The sequence below is a fragment of the Myotis brandtii genome, unplaced genomic scaffold (assembly GCF_000412655.1).
Source record: "Myotis brandtii unplaced genomic scaffold, ASM41265v1 scaffold729, whole genome shotgun sequence".
In the NCBI taxonomy this organism is placed as follows: domain Eukaryota; kingdom Metazoa; phylum Chordata; class Mammalia; order Chiroptera; family Vespertilionidae; genus Myotis; species Myotis brandtii.
This window is the reverse complement of record NW_005370880.1, coordinates 259,046-274,785: the sequence shown is the minus strand read 5'-3', so window position 1 is coordinate 274,785 and position 15,740 is coordinate 259,046. Positions and strand designations below refer to the sequence as shown.

The 15,740-nt window shown below is 47.0% G+C and overlaps 1 protein-coding gene across 1 annotated transcript in view; it reads left to right on the top strand.

The window, feature by feature from the left end:
* The window catches only part of VAV1 (vav 1 guanine nucleotide exchange factor), a 57,837-nt gene that overhangs the window by 382 nt on the left and 41,715 nt on the right, over window positions 1–15,740 (top strand). The window contains exon 2 of the mRNA XM_014530258.1: window positions 14–178. Within this exon, the coding sequence (XP_014385744.1) occupies window positions 14–178 (165 nt within the window). The remainder of the gene's footprint in view (window positions 1–13; window positions 179–15,740) is intronic.

The following is a 15,740-nucleotide window of genomic DNA, read 5'->3' as shown; positions in this document are numbered from 1 at the left end:
CTGGCTGATCCAGTGCCGGGTGCTGCCGCCCAGCCACCGCGTGACCTGGGACGGGGCCCAGGTGTGCGAGCTGGCGCAAGCCCTGCGGGATGGGGTCCTTCTCTGCCAGCTGCTTAACAACCTGCAGCCCCACGCCATCAACTTACGCGAGGTCAACCTGCGTCCCCAGATGTCCCAGGTGAGCCCACCAAGGGCTGCCGGGCCCAGGGTTGGAAGTGGGGGGCATTCCAGGCTGGGGTAGTGTACTGTGCCTCTGGGCCGGCACTGGGTTATATGTCAACTCCACGGCTGGCTTAGGGGAGGGGGTGGGGGAAGGGGTGATGTGGATGGTAACACTGAAATTCTGGGGTGACCCACCAAAGGTTAGCAGGAATGCATTTGTAGGCACAGAATGAGCCCAACTTTAGGCTGTGAACTGGCAAGCTGCGGGTTAGCCACTCCTGAGCCCCAGGCCCACTTCCCTGGGGTTCAAGGCTCCAGGTGCCATCCTCTGGGAGTCTTGAGGGGGTGCCTAGAAATCCCCTGGTTGGTCAACAGGGTGCTTAAGGTTTTCTTAGACCCCTTGCCCCCAGATTCTGGCTATGGGGGAGGGCCCTCCTTCCCCACATGTGTCTCCTCCTCCGGGCCCCTGGGCCCCTTCCTTCCCCTCACATCTCCTTCCCCTTGGCTTCCTGCCTGGGCCTGGGGCAGATGGGGGCCTGTGACCTCGGGTTCTGCTCTTCCTGGCTTCCTCCATCCCCTGGGGGACATTGAGGCAGGACCTGGTCCTGAGCCCCCGAGGGTGGGTTCTGGGGTTTGGGAGCCTAGGAATAGCTCCTCTGTCTCAGTAGCAATTTCTGTGAAGGCTGAGGGTCCAGAAGGAGGCAGATTTGACTGTGACCGCCCCCGGCTCAGGAAACACATTCAAGTCCCTATTTGAATGCGGTTGGGTGGGGGAGGTAACAGGACTGGATGCTCTCTCCGTAGCACCTCCTCTGGTTCTCTATGGCCGCCTGGGTGCTGGGTGGAAGTGGTGTATGCTGCTGGGTGGGGGCTGGGGGTGCCCCACCTGCCATGGAGGTCCACGGGGACCCATAGGCCAGGCTTTAGTCTCTGTGCCTGGATGAAAGTTTTGTCCAGAGGAGCTGTAGGCTGGGGGTGACGGGGGAGGGGGGTAGTTGAGGCATCCGTAGCCTCCTCTCTGGTTTGACTGCCATGTGCAGGTGGGGGGAGGGGAAGTGACTGCTCTGGGAGTGGGCCCATGGGGATCCTTAGGGGCATTTCCTGGGGACAGAGCCCCTGGGTGGAGAGGTGGGTGGGCCCCCTTTGCTAGCCCAGGCAGGATTTCTTGATGGAAGGAGGGAGCTCTAGAGAACCCCTCCCCCATGGCCAGCCCTTCTTGACACCTGCCATCCCGAAATTGCCTACATTTGCTTGTCTCCTTCCAGCACACGAGGAAGTAGCTCTACCACCTGTCAGGCCTCAGATCAGCAGGGAGGCAGGGTCCCCACTGAGGCTTAATAGCAGCTAATGGCAAAGTGGATAGACGTAAGGATGAACTTCCACCCTGCATGCAGCTTGCCTAAAGCTTGCCCTCTGATGAAAAGCAGGGGGATGTGGCAATAATGTTTAGGAGAGCAGCTGCGGGGACTCCAGGGACCATCCTATGTCTATGTTCTGGGCAATGCCATGAACCCAGGCCCAGGCCTGACCCTCAAGGTGCTCCCAGACTCGGGGACACGGAACCAGACACCTGCAGCCCCTTGTTGTCAGGACTGTGGTGGAGGGACAAATCTCTGGGCTGGGGGTCCTGTAGCAAAGGCAAGACATTGCCTGAGGGAGTCTGGCTTTCTCCAAGATGAGACATTTGTACTGGGTTTTGAAGAGTGAATAGGAGCTTTCTCATTGCTCTGGCTTCCTGCACCCAGCTGTGCCAGGCCCCAGTCTGTGCAGGTGTATTCCCTGATCCTTCCCGTGTGGGAGCTCTGCACCCTCCTGCCCCTGCTCATTTTGTCTCTCTTCAGAGCTCAGCCCCATGCCCGGTTCTCGGTGGGGATGTGTGTGGGAAGCTGAAACACTAAGCCAGAGGGAGGTGCCAAAAGAACAACCTCTCTAGGTTTGCATGTCCCTGTCTGTTAACAGATGGAAGCCAGGACCATGGGATGTAGAAGGGCCGAGGGAGAAAAGGGAAGGGTGTGGGAGGAGGGAGGGGGCTATGGCACAAATAAAGGTGTGGAGGTTGGAATTGGGGTGCTTCCCAGTTTCTCTCATTTTCTTTTCATAGTTCTTCTGCTTTTCCTCAGTTGTTTCCAGGGAAGAGGGTGGGAAGACCATATTTAAACATTCAGTCATTTGGCAACAATTACAATGTATGCCAGACTTCTTCTTGGGGCCAAGACAGTGAGAACAGGACACACACAAACCCCTGTTGTTGTGGAGCCCGCATTCTAGTGGGAGAGACTGACAGTGAGCAAATAAGGAAGGAAACATATAAATTGTCAGGAGGTAGTATGTACTCTGGAACAAACAAAGCAGGAATGGGGACTCAGGCGTATCAGGCCGCACTTTTGAATAGGGCGTCTGGGAGGCCTCACTGATAAGGTGAAGTTGGAGCAGAGACCTGGGGAAAGTGAGGCAATGAATGAGCCATATGGATCTGGGGAAGCAGTGCTTCTGCTAGGGGGTGCTGCCCGTGCAAAGGCCCTGGGGTCAGAAAGGGTGAATGCCCACACAGGCTGTGCTGCACTGCAGGGCAGTGAGTGGCCTGGCTGGTGGAAATGGTTCATGGGTGAGGTCTGATTGGAGGGAATCTTCACGCTGGAAGGTCCCTCAGATCTGAGGCCCAGAGAGAATGGATGCTACTGTCATAAGCGGCCACAATGACCAGACAACCCAACTCTGCCCCTGGAGCTCAACCCAACTCTTTCTCTGAGACTCCACATTCTGGGTTGCAGCGATGAAGGAAACTTGAAGGCTAAGGGCGTGAAGAGGAAGAGATGAATGTGACAGTCATTGTGGGAAAGATCCACCAGGACTTGGGAGCTGATTAGACTTGGGGTGGGGACAGGCTCTGGGGCCAAGATGATGGCAAGGTCCCCAGCTCAGTGAACGCTGGTGCCGCTGGCACAGGCAGGAAAGGGAGCGGGCAGGAGGGTTAGAACAGGAGGGTGGGCTAGGGGGCGGTGGTTTGGAGGAGCCAGACGTGGGTTCAAGTGCTGGTAACACCACTTCCTGGCTTCCCCTCCCTGAGCCTTGGTTTCCCCTCAGTGAGCTGTAAATGAAAACGTCACCTTTTAGGGGTGGATTCTTATGATATTTCAGTACTCCTTACCATGGCAGTGTCTGATACCTGATAAACCCTCACTAAGAAGCCTTTTTAGAAAGGATGTGAGGTAGCGGGAGGGAGGGCAGCAAACACGCAGGTAGGAATTGGGTGAGGGTAGTAGTTCTCAACCACAGCGATTTTGACCCCCTTTTATTTTTATTTATTTTTAGTTTTTATTTACTTTTATTGATTTCAGAGATGAAGGGAGAGGGAGAGATAGAAACATCAATGATAAGAGAGTCATTGAACGGCTGCCTCCTGCACACCCCCTACTGGGAATCGAGCCCACAGCCAGGACATGTGCCCTTGACCAGAATCGAACCTGAAACCCTTCAGTCTGCAGGTCGACCCTCTATCCACGGAGCCAAACCGGCTAGGGCTTGTCCCCCATTTAGGAGATGCTGTTGGCATCTAGTGGATAGAGTCCAAGGATACTGCTCAACAGCCCACAGATGCCACACACAACAGAGAATCATCCTGCCCCAAATGTCAACAGTGCTGAGGTTAAGAAGAAGCCTGTGCCAGGGGACAGAGAGCCCAATAGAATCTTTAGATGATTTAACAATTTGGTTAAATAATGCAACCATATCATTCAGGTATTAAGATGCATAAAAACACATACAGGGGAAAATTTAACTTCTAGTCCTGTCCCTCAGATACCCACACATACCCAGTTCCTACCTTCCCCCATAAGTGACTACATTTTTTTTAAGGTTTATTCACTTAAAAAAAATCTTTATTGTTGAAAGTATTACAGATGCCCCCTTTTCCCCCCATTGACCCCTTCTAATCTGTACCTGTGCCCCACCCCTGGCCTTCACCACACTATTATCTGTGTCTATGGGTTATGCATATATGCATACAAGTTCTTTGGTTAACTTCTTCCTACCTACCCCCCACCTCCACCTTCCATCTGAGATTCAACAGTCTGTTCCATGCTTCTATGTCTCTGGATCTATTTTGTTCATCTGTTTATTTTGATCTTTAGATTTCACTTATGAGTGAGATCATGTGATACTTGTCTTTCTCTGACTGGCTTATTTCCCTTAGCATAATACTCTCCAGGTCCCTCCATGCTGTCTCAAATCATAAGAGATCCTTCTTTTTTACTGCTGCATAGTATTCCATGGTGTAAATGTACCACAGCTTTTTTATCCACTCCTCTACTGATGGGCACTTGGGCTGTTTCCAGATCTTAGCTATTGTAAATTGCACTACTATGAACATCGGGGTGCATATCATATATTCTTTCTGATTGATGTCCTCAGTTTCTAAGGATGTATTCCTAGAAGTGGGATCACTGGGTCAAATGGCAGTTCCATATTTAATTTTTTGAGGAAACTCCATACTGTTTTCCATAATGGCTGCACCAGTCTGCATTCCCACCAGCAGTGTATAGGGTTGCCTTTACCGTGTTCATGGATTGGTAGAATTAACATCATTAAAATATCCATACTACCCAAAGCAATCTATAGATTCAATGCAATACCTATTATAATACTAACAGCATATTTCACAGATCTAGAACAAACACTCCAAAAATTTATATGGAACCAAAAAAGACCCAGGAATGCCGCAGCAATCTTGAGAAAGAACAAAGTTGGAGGAATCACAATACCAGATTTCAAGTTACACTACAAAGCCACTAATCCAAACAGCTTGGTGCTGGCACAAGAACAGGCATATAGATCAGTGGGACAGAATAGACACCCCAGAAATCGACCCAAGCCATGATGCTCAGTTAATATTTGGCAGAGGAGGCAAGAGCCTACAGTGGAGTCAAGACAGTCTCTTCAATAAATGGTGCTGGGAAAATTGGACAGATACAATGCAAAGAAATGAAACTAGACCACCAACTTACACCATACACAAGAATAAACTCAAAATGGATAAAGGACTTAAATGTAAGTCAGGACACCATAAAAATCCTAGAAGAAACCATAGGTAGCAAAATCTTAGACTTCTCTTGTAGCAATATGTTTATAGACACATCTCCTAAGACAAAGGAAACTAAGGAGAAAATAAAGAAATAGAACTACATCAAAGTAAAAAGCTTCTGCACAGCACAAGAGACCATCAACAAAATGAAAAAGGAGCCCACTGTGTGGGAGAACATATTTGGCAATGATACATCTGATAAAGGGTTAATATTCAAAATGTATAAGGAACTCATACAACTTAACAAAAGGAAGACAAACAATCCAATTAAAAGATGGGCAAAGGACCTAAACAGACACTTCTCCAAAGGGGTCATACAGATGGCCAAGAGACAAATGAAAACTGCTCGAAGTCTCTGATCTTCAGAGAGATGCAAATTAAAACAACAATGAGGCATCACCTCACACCTGTCAGAATGGCTGCCATCAACAAATCAACAAATGACAAGTGCTGGCGAGGATGTAGAGAAAAGGGAACCCTAGTACACTTTTTAAAAGTTGCTGTATGTCCTTCCAGAATTTCTTTATGCAAATATAAGCAAAAGAGAACTCATGTTCTTACTTATTACACTCCTCCCTTCACATGAAAGATAGCAGATACTATCCACTGCCTTATACCCTGCTTTCCTCAGTTTAATAATCACCTTGGGAATTTTACTAAATCCATACATAGAGATTGTCCTCATTCCTTTCCGAAAATGGCTATATGATGTTCCAGATAATTCATTTATTTAACAAACCACTTATATTGTGGTATGTGTCAGGTTTAGCCTAAACCATGGGACAGCAAACTACAATCAGGGGCTGAATGTGTCCACAGTATGTTCCTATAAATAAAGTTTTATTGGCCCGCAGCCACGCACATTCATTTATGTACTGTCTATGGCTGATTTTCAGCTACAACTATAGAGTTGAGTAGTTGCGACAGAGACTGTCTGGCCTGAGGAGCTGAAGGTATTTACTCTCCAGATCTTTGTAGAAAAAGCTCACTGATACCTGGTATAAATGCTTTCTATACATTACTAGTAACTCGTTTAATTCCCACAACAACTTGTGAGGTAGAAAGTATTATTATCCTCCTTTTTCGTTTGGAGAAACTGAGACACATAGATGTTAAGTAACTTGCTCCAGGGCACCCAATTTGAAAGTGGCAGAGTCGGGGACTTGAACCCAGGCAGCCTGGCCCCAGGATCCTTATATTCAACAATTACTCTAACCTACCTCTATTTCATCCATGGACACTTGGCATTTGTTCTAACAAGCTTACTGCAATCAATGATCTCGTCCATGATTCATTTTCCGCTCCTGAACTCTGTGACCTTGGACATGTCACTTAACCTCTCTGTGCTTCAGTTTCGTCATCTGTAAAAGGGAGATAAACATTCCCATCTTAAAGCATCATTGTGAGGGATAAACAAGTCACCGTAAAGAACCTAGAAAAGGCCCTAACCGGTTTGGCTCAGTGGATAGAGCGTCGGCCTGCGGACTGAAGGGTCCCAGGTTCGATTCCGGTCAAGGGCATGTACCTTGGTTGTGGGCACATCCCCAGTGGGAGGTGTGCGGGAGGCAGCTGATCGATGTTTCTCTCTCATCGATGTTTCTAACTCTCTATCCCTCTCCCTTCCTCTCTGTAAAAAACCAATAAAATATATTTTTAAAAAAAGAACCTAGAAAAGTATCTGGCTACATGTAAATGTTCCTGTGGCAGCCTTACACATGGGCAAGTATATCCATGGGATAAATTCTCAGAAGGGTTTGTTGGCTCAGAGTGAATGAGTGTGTGTTTTGGAGATGGGGCAATTGTTCTCTATGTGGGATTGTTCCCATATGGATTGTTCCAATTACTCTGGAAAGATCTGGTAAGATCTTTCTTATCAGAGAGATCTTCCCTGATTTCAATGCGTAAGAGTGCTTGTTCTCTGTGGCCTGGCTAACAGACTGTTCTGTTGTCACACATTCAGGGTTGCTAACTTGGGGGATAAGTGGAGCTCATTATGGCTCAATTTCTATTTTCTTTTTCTGAGTGAGGTTGATCCTCTTTTCCTATGTTTAAGAGCTATTTTTATTTTCTCTCAGTGGAATATTTGTTCATATCACATGCCCATTACTTTTTTCTTCTAGTACTGTTGACTGTTTTTTCTTATTGATTTTCCATGGCTCTTTATATACAGTGGAACCTCTTTCCTCAAACTTATTTCGTTCCGGAAGGCTGTTCGAAAACCGACACATTTTTTCCCAGTAGAAATAATGTAAATTGAATTAATCTGTTTCAGACCCCCAAATAATTCCCTCTTTTAACCTCTTATATATAGTACATGTCTATTGTACTGTTTAACCTATAAATAAACACTTTAAAAACAAAAAGAACATGAAATGTAAATGAGAATTTAACAAAAAGGAAAGGAAATGTACAGTAAAAAAATGAAAAATTTACAATAATTATAAGCAGCAGCAAAAGAAACACAAAAATATTCACAGCACAATATCCTGAGATTTTAACAGTGGTGAACTGACTCATATTTGGGCATTCTCTCCTTTGTTTGTCACCTGAGATGCGTGACTCATCCTACAGGTATGAGCATGAAAGGGTTGTCAGGCCCAGCCGGAGTGGCTCAGTGTTTGAGTATCAACCTATAAACCAGGAGGTCATGGTTTGATTCCTGGTCAGGGAAAATGCCCGGGCTGCAGGCTCGATCCGGTGTGTGGGAGGCAGCCGATCGATGATTCTCTCTCATCATTAATGTTTCTATCTCTCCCTCTACCTTCCTCTCTGAAATCAATAATATATATATATATATATACACACATATATAATATATACATATATATATATATATAAATAAAGCATAATATGCTAATTAGACCGGACAGCTGAACGACCTTTCAGACGACCTTCTGGACGAAGCCAGAGCTGCGAGTGCCGTCGTGCATTGGGCCTCTAGTGTGTGTGTGTGTGTGTGTATGTGTGTGTGTATTATTTTATTTTTTACTTTATTTTTTTAAAGGGTTGTCAGGTTGAGAAGCAAATTGAGATGGGAGACATTCGAGAAACCAGGTTCCACTGTATTAGGCTGGTTTGAATTTCAAGTCAGGTACTTACTAGCTTTGTGATATTGGAGACAAATATTACTTAACCTGTCTGAGCCCTGTCTTATCTATAAAATGGGCATGTGGATAGGACCTTTATCTCAGGGTTGTGTGAGGACTAAATGTGATAAGGTAAGTTAAATTCCTATCACGGCGATTGACATATAGCAAGCGCTAAATTCGTGGGAGTCACTCTTCTGGTTAATTTTGATTTCAGTGGGTCTGAGTGGGCTGTAGGATGTGGTAGAGTCAGGGTATGTGAGGGTAGTTCCTGTGACAAATTGCATCACTTCAATGACAGTAAGAATTTACTTGTTGTTCACAGAACAATCCAACTTGGATCAAGTAGGGTTTGAGGAGAAGGTTCTTCTTTACAGTTTTTCTATGACCCCAGCTGCTTCCATCTCATGGCCCCATCCTCCCTACAGCCCTGGGAGTCCTCTCTACTCACCCAGAGGGCAAGGAAGGAGTGCGAGAAAGGAAACCACGGGAGGCTTTAATGGGCCAGTCCCAGAAGGGACACCATCACCTCCATTCTGTTCCACCGGCTAGAACTCCTCACAAAGTCCCATCCAACTGCAAGAGCAGCTGGGAATGCAGCTTAGCTGGAAGCCAATGGACCAGGAAATGGGTTGGGTGGCTATAGAGAAGTTACTGGCCCCAAGAAACCCAAGGTGAAACCTAGCTGGCTTCTGAGATGCGGGTCTGGAGGGAGCTGTTTTGCAGGCAAGCTTGGTAGGATGAGGAATGAGGGGGGCCTGAAACAAAGCCATGGGGAAGGGAATGGCCTGTGTGGGTTGGGCTGTGTTGGTTGGAAGACGTCATCTCAACACGTCTGAAGCCTGGGACGGTCAACCTTGGATGCTGTTCATTCTTTTCCATTCCATTCTGTTCTGTTCACTGACCTCATCCTGGGGCCGATACTGGGAAATGTTACTCTTCAGGGCTTTCACAGAGGAGCCTGGAAAACCCTGTCCCTCCTCTCTCCCAGCCCTCCCATGGCTCCCCATTGCTCTTGGAGCGAAATGCAAAGTCCTCACCATGACCCAGATTTGTCCTCTGCTTACCTCTCAGCCCTCATCTCCTCCCTCTCTCCCCCTCACTCATTTCTACTCCAGCCATACGGGCCTCCTCACTGTTCCTAGAGCCACCAGGTATAAGCTAATCCAGCCTCAGGGCCTTTGCATGTGCTGTTCTTGCTTCATGGATCCCTCTTCTCCCAGATATACACTGTGATTGTTCTCTTACCTCCTTCAGGTTTCCTACCAGAGGGATCTTCCCTGGCTTCCATACCTAAGATCGCACCCCATTCCCCTCCGTTCAAATATACAATTCTCATTCTCTCCCTTGTTTAATTTTTCTCCATAGCACCTAGCAGCCTCTGACCTATCATAGTTTTTACTTATTTGCTTATTGTCTGCTTCTCCCACTGGAATGTCAGGGCAAGGCGTTTTGTCTGTTTGGTTCTACAACTGTATCTCCAGTGCCCAGAACATAAGTAGGTGCTCACTAAATATTTATTAAGTATTCTACTTACTCATTCATCATTCATCATTCATTTAATGCAGGGGTCAGCACACTATAACCTGTGGCTTCCTGCCTCCTTTTAGAAACACAATTTAGTTGATACACGGTCACCCCATCTGCCGACATATTGGCCATAGCTGCTATTGCTAGCTGAATAGTCACAACAGAGACCCTATGACCTGCAAAGCCAAAAAGATTACTCTCTGGCTCTACAGAAAGTTTGCTGATTTGAGCCCTGATGTAATAGGCACTTGTTGAGTGCTTACTGATTGTTGGTTAGTGGTAGTTGGTTAGTGGTGGGTGAGTATGGATTGCCTAGGATCAAAACGCCTCTACGAGTTCCTAGTTATGTGACTCTGGGCAAGGGTCTAGGTTTTCTCATCTGTAAAATGGGGAAAATGATGATGATAACAGTAATAATAACAATAATAATAATAATAATGACATAGGCATTTCTTTTATTAGGCCATGTGCTGGGTGATGGAGGATTCCATGATAAATGAGACACAGATTCTCATGCAGCTCATGGAAATAGACAAGGAAATAGGCAGTTATAACACATTCAGTGATGGGTGGAACCCAGGGCATTGTGGGAGCAGAGGGGAGGGAACCCCCAGAAGAAACCAGGCAGGCTTCCTGGAGGAAGTGGCATGCTAATAGTGTGTGGGAAGTTGGGGCATATTTAAGGAGCCAAAAGGAGTTCTGTTTGGTCTCCCTTGCTAATGCTAATGGTGCCAGGAAGGGGGCAAGACCTGAGTGTGTGTTGTATGAGCATAGCTGGCCTTTATTTTTGTGGGGGGTTTTTGGTAATCCTCACCCAGGGATATTTTTCTATTGATGTTGTATGAGCATAGCTGGCCTTTATTTTTGTGGGGGTTTTTGGTAATCCTCACCCAGGGATATTCTTCCATTGATTATTTTTAGAAAAAGTGGAAGGGAGGGGGAGAGACAGAGAGAAACATCGATGTGAGAGAGATAGCAATTGGTTGCCTCCCCCACGTGCCCTGACCGGCCCGGGGATTGAACAGGGAACCCTTTAGTCCTAGGGCCAATGCTCTATCCACTGAGCTAAACCAGCTAGGGCTCATAACTGGCCTTTTAAAGATCTTACCACAGTGCAGAGATGGACTTTGATATCAGGGATGGTGTTTTGTGACCTGGGCTTTAGGAGAAACTTGGGAGTCAGGTCCCTTGGGCAACAGTGGAAGAAATAAGGGATGTTCAGTTGGAGAAGTTTAAGGTTTGAGGAAATCCCGAGCTGAGTCTGCAGAAGTTTTAATCAAGTATCTTAGCTCTTGTGACAAGAATACCCAATTGAAACTGGCTCATATAACTAAAATTACTGGGAGAAAAACGCCTTCAGGTCTGGCTGGATTCAGGGGGGCTCAGGCATCACTACATCAGAGAATCTGCCCCACCCCACCCTTCATCTCTTAACTTTGCTCTTTTGGGTGTTTTTCTCTATTCTCAGCCATTCTTTTTCCTAATGAAGGTAGACAAGGGTGCCCAGCTGCTCCAGATTTGTAGTCCTACATTCTATGTCTAATGGAAAGTGGGAGGGGCGATTTAAAGGCCTCCCAGGCCCAAATCTGTTTTTCGTTGGACATGATTTTTTTGGTGGGGTCACATGTCCATTTCTGAACCATCTGCTGTGGCTGGATGATGCTCTGATTGGCCAGGTTGAAGTCACATTCCTGAATCAGTTGCTGTGACCAGGAAAACTATGATGCTCTAATTGGCCAGTTATAACACATTCAGTGATGGGTGGAACCCAGGGCATTGTGGGAGCAGAGGGGAGGGAACCCCCAGAAGAAACCAGGCAGGCTTCCTGGAGGAAGTGGCATGCTAATAGTGTGTGGGAAGTTGGGGCATATTTAAGGAGCCAAAAGGAGTTCTGTTTGGTCTCCCTTGCTAATGCTAATGGTGCCAGGAAGGGGGCAAGACCTGAGTGTGTGTTGTATGAGCATAGCTGGCCTTTATTTTTGTGGGGGTTTTTGGTAATCCTCACCCAGGGATATTCTTCCATTGATTATTTTTAGAAAAAGTGGAAGGGAGGGGGAGAGACAGAGAGAAACATCGATGTGAGAGAGACAGCAATTGGTTGCCTCCCGCACATGCCCTGACAGGCCCAGGGATTGAACAGGGAACCCTTTAGTCCTAGGGCAAATGCTCTATCCACTGAGCTAAACCAGCTAGGGCTCATAACTGGCCTTTTAAAGATCTTACCACAGTGCAGAGATGGACCTTGATATCAGGGATGGTGTTTTGTGACCTGGGCTTTAGGAGAAACTTGGGAGTCAGGTCCCTTGGGCAACAGTGGAAGAAATAAGGGATGTTGAGTTGGAGAAGTTTAAGGTTTGAGGAAATCCCGAGCTGAGTCTGCAGAAGTTTTAATCAAGTATCTTAGCTCTTGTGACAAGAATACCCAATTGAAACTGGCTCATATAACTAAAATTACTGGGAGAAAAACGCCTTCAGGTCTGGCTGGATTCAGGGGGGCTCAGGCATCACTACATCAGAGAATCTGCCCCACCCCACCCTTCATCTCTTAACTTTGCTCTTTTGGGTGTTTTTCTCTATTCTCAGCCATTCTTTTTCCTAATGAAGGTAGACAAGGGTGCCCAGCTGCTCCAGATTTGTAGTCCTACATTCTATGTCTAATGGAAAGTGGGAGGGGCGATTTAAAGGCCTCCCAGGCCCAAATCTGTTTTTCGTTGGACATGATTTTTTTGGTGGGGTCACATGTCCATTCCTGAACCATCTGCTGTGGCTGGGAGAATATGATGCTCTGATTGGCCAGGTTGAAGTCACATTCCTGAATCAGTTGCTGTGACCAGGAAAACTATGATGCTCTAATTGACCAGGCTGAGGTCACGTGTCCGTTCCTGAACCAATTGCTGTGTTCAGGAGAATGTCATGCTCTGATTAGTCAGGCTGAGGTCACCTGCCCATTCCTAGAGGGGTCCGCCTGGACTCTACCCAAAGGAGTTAGACTAAGAGGAGGGGAAGGGTAGTGACAAAGGGGAAACTGAGGGGCTGTTAGCAGAAGAAGGGGGAATAGACGTTAGGAGGCATTTGCTGTTTATATTGGCACTAAGTACTAAATTTAGTCCAGGGTTTCCCCGTCATCAGCACTGCTGAAATTTGCTCTGTCCTGGGGACTACCCTGTGCATTGTACAATGTTGAGCAGCATCCCTGGCCCCCACCTCCCCCTGGTGTTGTGACAACAAAATGCTCCCAGACATTGTCAAATGTCGCCCTGGGAGCAGTGTCACCCCTGGGTGAGAAAAACTCTGTTTTGGAGGGAATGAGCCTCCTATTTCAGGGGGACCCAAAGCAATGTAAACACTTACTGATAGGTGATGGCAAAGAAGAGATCGAGAGCGTCTTGAAGTTAGAATATTCATTTGCATTATTGTCAGCAGCAGGCACTGTGCTGCTTGCTGGGCTCTGGGAAGGCACACAGATGAACTCGCCTCTCTCCTGAGTTCATGGCCTTGGGGGGACCAGAGGAGGGAGTGTGATTGTTTCCTGTGGCTGTTGTAACAAAGTGCCTCAGCCTGCCTGGCTTAAAACAACAGAAATGTGTCATGGCGCAGTTCTGGAGACCAGAGGTCTGCAATCCAAATGTTGGCCGTTCTCCATCAAGAGGCTGTAGGTAAGAATCGGTTCTTTGCTTCTTCCAGCTCCTGGTGGTTCCCCAGCGTGTGGCTGTGCCCCTGAAACCTCTGTCTGTCTTCACGTGGCTGTCTTCTCCGTGTCTGTGCGTCACTTAAAAAAATGCTTGTCATTGGATTATCCAGAAAGATCGCCTTATCTCGAGATCCTTAACTTAATTATTAATCGCATCTTGCAAAGTCCTTTTCTTTCAAATAACATCACATTCAGACTTTCCAGGGATTTGATGTTGGGGCATATCTTTTTGGGCAACCACCCAACCCACAACAGATAGTAAACAGGAAAGTCAACGAAACATTGTAAAATATGTTTTGGACAAAAACCAGGGTTAAGAAGAAGAAGAAAAGAAGGGGAATGCTTTCTGGAGGGGGGGGGGGGGCATGTTTCCAGGAAATCTGAGAGTTGGAGGAGGAGAAGCTAGCTAGCTCTGGGAAGAATGGGGCAGGGAAGGCAAAAGCCATGAAATGGCCCTGGGGTTGGGAGGATCTGAATGAAGGATTTGCTGATGGAAGGTGAGTGAGTGAAGGCAGAGTGATGGGAAATGAGGTTTGGGAGTCGCTGTGGGATGTGTGCAGAATTTAAATGTGATGGGAAGTCCTTGGTGGGTTTAAGCAGATGGTTAGTTTAAGGAGGTCCCTCTAGCTGCTCTGTGGGGCCTGGACTTTAAGGGTGATGGAGGTGGCAGCAAGGAGACCTGGGAGGAAGAGGTTGATGAAGGTGGCCTGGACCAGGAGTTGGAAACAATGGGTCTGGCTCACATTTTGGTGGTTGAGCTGACCAGACTTGCTGACAGATGGAATGAGGGAGAAGGGTGGAGGCGAATGAAAGGAGACAAGATAATGTCTAAGTTTGTAGCTTACGGACCTGGGTGAGTGGGGGTATCATTTGCTAAGATGGAAGGCTCGGGGAGGAACAGTTTTGGGGAGTTCTGATTGGGGTGTGTTATACTGGAGCTGGGAGGCAGCTCAGAATAGTGGTCAGCCCGGTAGTTCCCAGGATGGGGGAGAGACAATGTCCTTCCAGGGGTCATTGGTAATGTCCGGAGACAGTTTGGGTTTTCACCACTGGGGGGAGAGATGTGCCACAGGTATCTCCTGGGAAAAGACCAGGGATGCTGCTAAATATTTTATAATGCCCAGGACAGCCCTCCGAATGTCAGTAGTGCTGAGGCCGAGACATCTTATTGGAGGGACATGGAATCCCGTTGCATGGGCGTCTGGATTCCAATCCTGACTTTGAGATCTTGGATGAGGTACTGAACCTCTCTGGAACTCAGTTTTCCCATCTTTCAAATGGGGATAAGGATAGCTCCTCTCTTATAGGGCTGTTATAAGAGCTTAATGAGCTAATAGTTGTAAAGTTGTAAAGCACTGCAGGCAGTACCTGGTAGTGATTGGGAAATCACTCCTTGGGAGCCAGTGAGCTTATCATGGGAGGGAGGTGAGAGAGGGAGGACAGGGCCCTGAAGGTTGAGCCCTAGGGAGCAGCAGCATTGAGGGGGCAGGGAGAGAAGGAAGAGGCAGTAAGAAGTCAGAAGAGGAGAATTCAGTGACTCAGGAGTAAAACTAGAAGGGTGTAGTGCCAACAGGCCCAAAGAGGAAAGCAGATCCACGTTGAGGTCTTGGCACAGTTTTAATGAAGTGCATGGGATTTGATTCAGAAAATGTAAGTGAATAACAACAGAAACAGGTTCTGTTGATTGAACACTTACTATATGCAAGGGTTCTAAGGACTTAATACTTATTAACTCATTTTACTTTCACAACAAACCCATGGAGTAGGTACCATTATTTCTCAGTTATCTATTACAGTCGTCCACCCGTTATCTGTGGGATATATGTTCCAAGACACCCCCCCACCAGTAGATGCCTGAAACTGTATATTCTATATATACTATATTTTTTCCTGCACATACATATCTATGATGATATTTAATTTATAAATTAGGCACAGTAAGAGATTAACAACAATAAATAATAATAAAATAGAACAATTATAATAGTATCCTATATAATAAAAGGCTAAGATGCAAATGGTCATCACACCCTCAAGCGTAACGACCGATCAGCAGGAGGCTGCGTGCACAGCAGATGCACATGGGTGGGCAGGGCTGTGTGTGCAACGAGGCATGTGTGGGTGGGCGGGGCTGCATGTGGGACTGGTCACCAGGAGATGCATGGAGCACCTCTTGGTCCCTCCCACCCCC